This window comes from Dipodomys ordii, unplaced genomic scaffold (assembly GCF_000151885.1).
Source record: "Dipodomys ordii isolate 6190 unplaced genomic scaffold, Dord_2.0 Scaffold2, whole genome shotgun sequence".
NCBI classification, from domain to species: Eukaryota; Metazoa; Chordata; class Mammalia; order Rodentia; family Heteromyidae; genus Dipodomys; species Dipodomys ordii.
Genome location: NW_012267218.1, coordinates 9,248,683 through 9,258,758, shown reverse-complemented (window position 1 = coordinate 9,258,758; position 10,076 = coordinate 9,248,683). Strand labels below are relative to the sequence as shown.

At 41.2% G+C, this 10,076-nt stretch overlaps 1 protein-coding gene across 1 annotated transcript in view; it reads left to right on the top strand.

Moving 5' to 3' along the window:
- The window catches only part of Golga5 (golgin A5), a 35,717-nt gene that overhangs the window by 3,221 nt on the left and 22,420 nt on the right, over window positions 1-10,076 (top strand). Inside the window, exons 2-4 of the mRNA XM_013013290.1 lie at window positions 297-870; window positions 6,788-7,009; window positions 9,091-9,310. Of these exons, the coding sequence (XP_012868744.1) occupies window positions 327-870; window positions 6,788-7,009; window positions 9,091-9,310 (986 nt within the window). The 5' untranslated portion in view covers window positions 297-326. The remainder of the gene's footprint in view (window positions 1-296; window positions 871-6,787; window positions 7,010-9,090; window positions 9,311-10,076) is intronic.

The window sequence follows — 10,076 nt, the reverse complement described above, 5'->3', positions numbered from 1 at the left end:
AGTTGTGATAGTTGTAGAGATGCTACTGGCAGCTTTAAAAAGAGTGCTTACAATATGCCAAGCATTTTCCAAAGTTTTTTTTAATTGTGTTAATCTTAAAACCATTCTGAACTGGGCATGGTGACATGCCTCTTTAGTGCCAGTTATTTAGGAGGCTGAAACAGGAAGGTTGGTTGAGCCTAAGAGTGAAGGTAACATTAGGATTGCAACTCAGAACCGTGTCACTCAGGAACTTAGTCTTAACCATTAACACTCTCATGTTACTCTGTACTGATCATTTCTCATCCTTCCTACAGGTTCACCAATAGGATTATTTTGCCACCATCATGTCTTGGTTTGCTGATCTTGCTGGAAGGGCAGAAGATCTTTTAAATCGAGTTGATCAAGGGGCTGCATCAGCTCTCAGTAGAAAGGAGAACACTAGCAATACCACATATGGCAGAAATACTGATTATGCTGAACTTCACCAGCAAAATGCAGATTTGACTTACCAGACTGGACCTGAAGCCACTTACATTTCTCCAGCAGCTGATAATGTCCGAAACCAAAAAGCGACCATTCTAGCTGGCACTGCAAATGTGAAAGTAGGATCCAGGACACCTGGGGAGGCCTCCCATCCTGTTGAAAGCGCATCTGTCCCTAGGTCTTCATTCCAGTTTGTGAGAAGGAAAAAGTCAGAGCCTGATGATGAGCTGCTATTTGATTTTCTTAATAGTTCACAGAAGGAGCCTACTGGGAGGGTGGAAATCAAGAAAGAAAAGAGCAAGGCACCTGTCTTTCCCAGTTCTCAGACATCAAGTGTCAATTCTGTAAATACCAGCCTGACCACTGCCAAAGCTACTGAAGAAAATTCTGAGAGTCAAAGCCACGGTAGATAACAAGTGTTCTTTCTTTCCAAATTAAGAAAATTGAATGCATCATGGGCTAAAACATTCTGATACATTTCTCACCCCCTGCTATAGTATGAGTCCTTGGTATGAGAGCATTACGTATGTCGGTGTGTGATGAGGTCAAGGTGGGCAGTATTGAATACCACTAATCAAAGGGAATTACAGTAAGGATCTTCAAAAACTCTGTTGGGTGCCTTTACCAAACCTACCATCTGAGTGTTTCATCCTCTCCCAACATCCTATAGAGAAGTAGCTGAGTAATTGAACTATGATTCTCAAGTTGAAGATACTGATCTGATAGTGAAGAGTTTAGAATTGTGGGTTTGTTTGTTTGTTTGTTTGTGGTGATTGAACCCAGAAACCTGCCCTCATGTCCTCAACCCAGATTTTTGGTTTTCAGCTATGTAATGGGTTGTAAAGTCACCTCTACAAGTGCATCTCACCAGCAAATGAGGTTAGCCTGGTGGCTCATTGAAGTACCTGCTAAGCATTTTAAAATAGGTAAACATGATTTGCTAAAAATTCTTTATATAGTTGATAGTTAATAGAAACATGTTCTTAAAAGTCAAAGCTTCTCCCATTTTGGCTGTTAATGAGTAGAATCTGTATCTTCAATATAAAACGTTGTAGAGCCTGTAATTCTAGCTATTCAGGAGGCTGAGATCTGAGGATCTCAGTCAGAGCTAGCCTAGGCAAAAAAGTCTGTGAGACTCATCTCCAATTAACCACCAGAAAACTGGAAGTGGCACTGTGGCTCAAGTGGTAGAGCACTGGCTATAGAAAAGCATGGTTTGAGGCTTGTAAAATAAGAGGAAGTAGTAGCATTGACTTAATCATGCTCAACATTTCTGCATTTCTTCTCAACTGTCTTCTGGTTAATTTTTTTTTTCTTGGTTGGACATGGGGCTTGAACTCTGGGCCTGTGCACTGTCCCTCAGCTCTTCAGCTCAAGGCTAGCACTCTACCACTTGAGCCACAATGCCACTTCTGGCTTTCTGAGTGGTTTATTGGAGATTAGAGTCTCAGGACTTTTCCTGCCCGGGCTGGCATTGAACTGTGATCCTCAGATCTCAGCCTCTTGAGTAACCAAGATTATAGTCCGGAGCCACCGGCACCTGGCTTCTTCTGGTTAATTATGTAAATATTTATTTAAAACCTGAGTAAGGATTAAGTATCCAGTGGATAAGATAGATGTATAAACAAATCTGGGTGCTGGTAGCTCCTCTCTGGAGGCTGAGATCTGAGGATCACAGTTCAAAGCCAGCCCGGCAGAAAAGTCCATGTGACTCTTATTGCCAGTTAACCACCAGAAAACTGGAAGTGGCTCCATGGCTCAACATAGTAGAGTGCTACTCTTGAACAGAAAATCTGAGAGACAGCACCTAGACCCTGAGTTCAAACCCTCCCTCCCCAAAAATGTATAAACATAATTTACATATAATGCAGTAAATGAAGTGTTTGTGATGTTAGGAGGAAGTAACTAATTGCCTAAGGTATTAAAGAGAAGGGTTCACTGAGGGTTTGTGTTTTGAATTGAGTCTTTTTGTTTTGTTTTGTTTTGGTCAGTCATGGGGCTTGAACTCTGGGCTTGGGCGCTGTCCCTGTGTTCTTCAGCTCAAGGTGAGCCCTCTACCACTTGAGCCACAGCGTCACTTCTGGTTTTCAAGTGGTTTATTGGAGATAAGAGTCTCACAGACTTTCCTGCTTGGGCTGGCTTTGAACCGCGTTGCTCAGATCTCAGCCTCCTGAGTAGCTAGGATTACAGGCGTGAGCCACCGTTGCCTGGCTGAGTCTTTTTTTAAAAAAATAGGTTTTTTTATTGTGAAAATACCGTACAGAGGAGTTACAATTACATGAGCAAGATAATAAGTACATTTCTTATCAAGCATGAATTGAGTCTTAAAGCATGAAAAAGAGATTGGCACTTTAAAAAAAAGTTGGAGATGGCATTCTAAGCAAAGAGCACAGAGTTTTCAATGGTAAATACATACAAGAAAGGCATAAGAAACTGAATACAGTTTCTGATGGACAGCAATGGAGGAATGAAGCCAGTAAAGAAAGTTGGGCCTGGCACTGGTGGCTCATGCCTCTAATCATAGCTACTTAGGCTGATAGCTGAGGATTGTGATTTGAAACCAGCCCAGGCAGGAAAGTCTGTGAGACTCTTGTCTCCAGTTAACCACGAAAAAGCTGGAAGTGGAATGGTAGAACTATCAGCTTTGAGAAAAAATGCCCAGGGACAGTTCTCAGACCCTGATATCAAGCCCCAGATCTCTTTCTCTTTTCTGTCTCTCTCTGTATCTGTCTCTGTCTGTCTATCCGTCTGTTTGTCCGTCTGTCTGTCTCTGTCTCTCTGTCTCACACACACACACATATACATACATACATACATACATACATATATGCATATACACAAACAAATTTGGGAAGGGTTTGTGAAGGCCCTGTATAGCACTGTGCTTGTTTAAACCTATTTTTCCAGTGGATCATTGTGAAAGTTTGTCCTTGAACATTAGAATCACCTATGTGACTAATATATGAATTATTGAGTGCCTATAATTCTGATAATTGGGTGGCAAGCTTCCAAGGGGAGAGCCAGGCCATGGTTGTTAATAAAAGTTGGAAGTGCCATAGTCAGAGTGACACTGATAGAAGTCTTTAGGCCCATAGTTAACATGAACAGATTTTCTGCTTTTAAGGAAACAATGGGCATTGTTAAAAAAAAAAAAAAAATGATAGCAGCCAAAAATGATGGTGGCCCAGACTAGGAAGGTTTACAGTGGATGTAATATAAAGTGGTAAGATTAAGCTAGTCACCAGTGGCTCACACCTGTAATCCTAGCTACTTAGGAGGCTGAGATCTAAGGATCGCGGTTCAAAGCCAGCCCAGGCAGGAAAGTCCGTGAGACTCTTTATTCCCAATAAACCGCTCAGAAAATCAGAAGTGTTGCTGTGGCTCAAGTGGTAGAGCTCTAGCCTTGAGCTGAAGAGCTGAGGAACAGCACCCAGGCCCAGAGTTCAAGCCCCACAACTGACACACACACACAAAAGACTAAAGTGAACCTGATTGACATGGCCACCCTTTTTCTGCCAATTTGCAGTACTACCTCTGTCATGTAATAAGTATGCAGCTATTCAGTCTTTTTCTGGGTACTTACTCTTTCATTGGATTATTTGAGGGTGGGGGAGTGCGGTCATGGGCTTGAACTCTGGGCTTGAGCTGTCCCTACACTCTTCAGCTCAAGGCGAGCGCTCTACCAGTTGAGCCACAGTGCCATTTCTGGTTTTCTGGTGATTGAAGATAAGAGTAATTGAAGATAAGAGTCTCACAGACTTTCCTGTCGGGGCTGGTTTTGAACCATGATAATTAGATCTCAGCCTCCTAAGTAGCTAGGATTACAGGTGTGAGCCACTGGCACCTGGCTTCTGCCCTAATCATTTTCATCTCTCTCCATCTAATAGCTTGGGGTTTGGCTTGTTCTTGTTTTTCTAGCAGTTTTAATTGCATCATGAGGTTATTTACCTGAGCTGTTTGTATTTTCTTTGTGTGTGCGCTTAGAGCTATACACTTTCCTCTCATAATTTTTCAAATCTTTTACATTTCTTTCTGTGCTTGCTTGATCTAATGATGTTTTACAGTCAGTTTTTACAATTTTTGGTTGGTTTTTATTAGCATGTATTACACAGAGAGGATTCATTGTAATACTATATTCTAGGATGCATACAATGTATCCTAATCAACCTTAACTTCTCCATCATTTTCTCCTTCCCACTCCCCCTTCTTTAAACAATTTCAACATGTTTCATTGATCTATTTTTATTCATGCAAATGTGTTACTTGACCCAAATTCACCCTCATTTACCCTCTCCTCTTCCAGTGTCCAGCTCCCAATCCAAGCCTGTTTAACTTTTTTTTTAGTTTAGTATGTATGAATTGTACTAGGGAGTTTCACTGTATTTCAGATATGCAAGTAGAATATTTTCCTCAGAATAATCCTCTCTATTGCTCTCCCTTCCTCTGTCCCACCAATCCTCTATTGATCACCAGCTTGCATTGAGCTTCCTTATGTTGTCTTCATACAGAGTTGCATTATATTTCTGAGCTATTCACCCTCCACATCTCTTTCCCTCTCTCCTTCCACTCATCCTCCATATTTAGAATCATATTCTGTGTGTGTGTATGTGTATTTATGTGGGTATATATACATATGTTCATGTTAATAAATATATGTGTCCTTTAGGTCTAGCTTCTACATGAGCAAAAAATGCTTATCTCACTCAACATAATGTCTCCAGTTCCATTCATTTTCCTGCAAATGATATGATTTCATTTTTTTCATGGCTGTGTAATAGTCCATATTAGGTGTGTGCTATATTTCCTTTATTCACTCATTTGTTATTGGGCACCTCAGTTGATGCCCCAATTTGAATATTATAAACAGTGCTGAAATAACCATGGGTGTGTAGGTACCTTTCTTGTATATTGAGTTACACCTGTTTGGATGTATGATATTAGTGACGGGATCATACGTTTGTTCTGTTTTAAACGTTTTGAGGAACCCCCATTCTGATTTCCATAGTGGAAGTACTCATTTATATTCCTACCAGAATTGTATGAGTCCTCTCTTCCCCTCACCATTTTGACTGGGTGAGATGGAATCTTAGTGTTATTTTGACTTGCCAAGGATGTTGAACATTTTTTAACATACCTAGTAACCATTTGCACTTCTGAGAACTGTCTGCTCAAATCACCTCCCATTTATTAGATTGCTTGTTCTTTTGCTGTTCTGCTTTTTTTTTTGTCAGTCATGGGGCCTGAACTCTGGGCCTAGGTGCTGTCCCTCAGCTCGTCAGCTCAAGGCTAGCACTCTACCACAGCGCCATTTCCAGCCTTTTCTGTTTATGAGGTACTGAGGAATCAAACCCAGGGCCTCATGCATGCAAGGCAAGCACTGTACCACTGAGCCACCTTCCCAGCCCTGCTGTTCAGCTTTTGAGCTTTTTGTGTATTCTGGGTCTTGCTGTATATCCAGGCTGGCCTGGAACTTGAATCCTTCTGCCATGCCTCCCAAATAGGATCATATGCATGGAGTACAAACCTAGATCTCATTGTGATTTGAATTAGCATTTATCATTAAAGACCTCGAGGACTCTTTTGCCCAGTATAGTTTATGTTTTCATCATTTTAATGCATTTTTTTGTTGTTGTTGATAGTGGGATTTGAACTCAGGGTCTGGGCACTGTTCAAGCTCTTCTTGTACTTGATTTTTTTTTAATCGCATAGATTCTTGTGCCTTCTCAATATTCTCATTGCTGAGACTTCTCCCACTCCCCCTCCACACCTTTTTTTTTTTTTTTTGGTTGGTTGTGTGGCTTGAACTCGGCCTGGGAGCTATCCCTCAACTCTTCAGCTCAAGGCTAGTGCTCTACCACATGAGCCATAGCACCACTTCTGGCTTTCTGGTGGTTTTATTGGAGATAATAGTCTCATGGACTTTCCTGCCCAGGCAGGCTTTGAACTGTGATCCTCAGATCTCAGCCTCCTGAGTAGCTCGGATTACAGGCATGAGCCACCGGCTCCCAGCTTCCCCATTTTTTTTTTTTTTCATGATCTTTTCAGAGTCGAGGAAACAAATTCAGCCACTCACATTATTTTGTTTTTCTTCTTCCCAGAACTGTATTCTTACATTCTCTGCATTCATTTAGTGCATAGGTTTTGGGGGTTCTTAGAGGTCTATAGGTTCTATTTGTAAGAATGGATTTTTATCTATGGTGAATTTATTTTTGGCATTTTAGCTGTAACAGTCAACTCACTGAAAGGCATCCTACCAAAGTAAACTACTAGTGTGTTTTTAGTGACTATGGCAATGTAACAAAATATATTCTGTTTTTGACAGAAGCTGCTAATAATTCAGATTCTATCCCTGAAGAGGATTCTTCAAAGGAAAACATATCATCAGACACTACCTGCACTGATCATAGCCCAGTGCCTGGTGATGGAGGCAAATCACATGAGCTGTCTAACCTCCGACTGGAAAACGAACTGCTAAGGAATGAAGTCCAGTCTTTAAATCAGGAAATGGCCTCACTACTTCAGAGATCCAAAGAAACTCAAGAAGGTTGGGCCTTATTTCAGTTGGATAGGATTAAGAATTTAATGTTAGGGGCTGGGAAGGTGGCTCAGTGGTAGAGCGCTTGCCTTGCATGCATGAGGCTCTGGTTTCGAATCCCCAGCAAAAAGAAAAAAAGCCGGAAGTGGTGCTGTGGCTCAAGTGGTAGAGCACTAGCCTTGAGCTGAAGAGCTGAGGGACAGCGCCCAGGCCCAGAGTTCAGGCCCCATGACCGGACCCAAAAAAAAAAAATAAAGAATTTAATGTTAAAAAATATACTAAAAACTTTATATTGAATCAGACACAGTATAGATGACACTTGTAAAATGGTATATTCATAGACATTTGAGCCTAAAATTAGGCAAAGAGACAAATCCTTTTACCAACCTAAATCATAGAATACTTGACTAGTTTGGTCTTTTTTTTTTTTTTTAATTTAAGACACTTTTAAGTCCTTACAGTTATACTTCAATACCTGGGTTCTTTTGTCTTTTTTGTTTGGTCTTTAGTAATCACTGATGGGAGCTGAACATTAATAGTTGTTTACATTATTTGATTTATTTTCTCTGAACTTTGAGGAAGAACTGTTATATGGAAAGGTGGAATTAAGTGAAGTAGAAGACAGTAATTGGCAGGGTCACAATATTCCTATGTCAGGGGCATAAATAACATGGAATTCTATTTGAATAGTACTTTTCGAAGGTGGCCTGGAGTAAGAAATCTTCACATTTCTTAGAAATGATTAATTCAAAAGGAAATAATCTCATGACCACATAGTAATAGGGGAGGGGTAAATTGAATTATTGGCTGAGGAGAAAATAAGAAATTGCCGCCCTGGTTCCTGAGGCTGAGAGTAGGGTGGGGGCACTGTGGGTAAAGTTTTGCCTAGGCTCAGAAGAAGGCCCAGGAGAGCAAAATAGGAAGATAGTTTTAGGACTGACTCTTTAAGCCAAGTGTGGTAGAATAGAATACACTTGTAATCTCAGAGGAGAATGAATCAGAAGGATTTTGACTTTGAGGCTAGCTTGGGCTATGTAGCAAGACTTTGTCCCCTCCCCACCCCCAAAAAACAAACAGCTTTGCCTAGGTTTAATGAAATAGAGCATTGCCTGAAACCTGTAAAGTTTGCTTCAATATTGAAAAATATTTTTCCCCTAGGGGCACATTACAGCTACAGATTTTAAGAGGATGTGGAAGCAACATTATGTTCTAATGGAACGCTACATTGCTCTTTCACACAGATTTCCTAGGTTATGAGAACATCTCTACAACAGTAATTGAATAAAATTCTTTCCTGCTTTATCTTTATTTTATTTATTTATTTTTTTTTTGTCGGTCGTGAGGCTTGAACTCTGGGCCTGGGCACTGTCCTTCAGCTCTTCAGCTCAAGGCGAGTGCTCTACCACTTGAGGTTCAGCGCCACTTCCGGTTTTCTGGTGGTTTATTGGAGATAGGAGTCTCACAGTCTTTCCTGCTCAGGCTGGCTTTGAACCGTGATCCTCAGAGTAGCTAGGATTATAGGCGTAAGCTACCAGTGCCTGGCTTCCTGCTTTATCTTTAGATTTTGCTGCTGTTATGTCTTCCTAGTAGGGGTGAGGAGCTTCTTTCAGTCAAGGGCAATTTGGATGTTTAACATCTTTTACATTTACAAACTTAGCAATATAGACAGATTGTAGGCAGCCTGTGAGAAGCATACTTAACTGTCCTGTCATGTACTACATATTTCTTAGGCCTTATACATTGACCCCATGGCAAGAGTGTAACTTTGATTTTGATTGTCATTCTTGCTCTTGTGTCTATTAGCATTTCATCAATTCACTAGCCGTTTTAGCTTTGTTGACATTGCTATCTCCTAATTTTGGCTCCTGGTGTTTATGGCGTATGTCCAGAAAAACAACATTGTGTGTAGGGCTTTATGCCTCTTGTTAACTTTAGTGTAGGTGTTAGAGTTGGCCTTGAAAAGTCGGTGTCCCAGTGGTAAAAATGAAGGTATTTTGGCAGTATGTATGTGTGTGTATGTGTGTATGTATGTGTGCTGTGAAAAAGATATGTTTGATTTTGCTTGTGTAAAGAAGTTTTATTTTTTACAGAATTAAACAAAGCAAGGGCAAGAGTTGAAAAATGGAATGCTGACCATTCCATGAGTGACCGGAGAACTCGAGAACTCCAAGCCCAGGTCGATGACTTGGCGGAAGCGGTGGCTGCAAAGGATTCCCAGCTGGCTATCTTGAAGGTTAGACTCCAGGAGGCTGACCAGCTGCTGAGAACCCGTACTGAAGCCCTGGAATCCTTGCAGAGCGAAAAGTCTCGGTAGGTAATTCTGTCAATAATGACAGCATGAGCTAAATGGCTCTCTCTTTCCAGTACAAGAAATGGTAATGGGGGACAGGGGAATGGGTGAGAATGTTGAAAGGGGTGACATTGATCAAGATGCATTGTATTCATAAACTGTTGTAGTGTGCCCTCACTTGTGAAAATTTAGCTTTTTGGAATTTACAAGAGAGAAAATCTCTTAGGGCAATGTCAGAAATGTATATGATTAAAATGGACTCATCATTTGAATCTTGAAATGCAAGTTAAGCAAATTCTGAATTTGAGGGTATTTGAAGAACCTAATCTTCAATATATGGTATGTGCTTATATATGGAATCCTAAAGATTACATTCCATTAGAAAGGAAAAAGAGGGGCTGGGAAGGTGGCTCAGTGGTAGAGCGCTTGCCTTGCATGCATGAGGCCCTGGGTTCAATTCCTCAGCACCACATAAGCAGAAAAAAGCTGCCAGAAGTGGCGCTGTGGCTCAAGTGGTAGAGCGCTAGCCTTGAGCTGAAGAGCTGAGGGACAGCGCCCAGGCCCAGAGTTCAGGTCCCACGACTGGATCCCCCCCAAAAAAAGAAAGAAAAAGAAATGTCTATCCATATTGTGGTCAGTAAACTTGATACAGGTAAGAGAGCAAGTAAGGAAGGATGAGGCTGGAGAAGGAAGGAAGGAAGGAAGGAAGGAAGGAAGGAAGGAAGGAAGGAAGGAAGGAAGGAAGGAAGGAAAGGAAGGAAGGAAGGAAGGAAGGAAGGAAGGAAG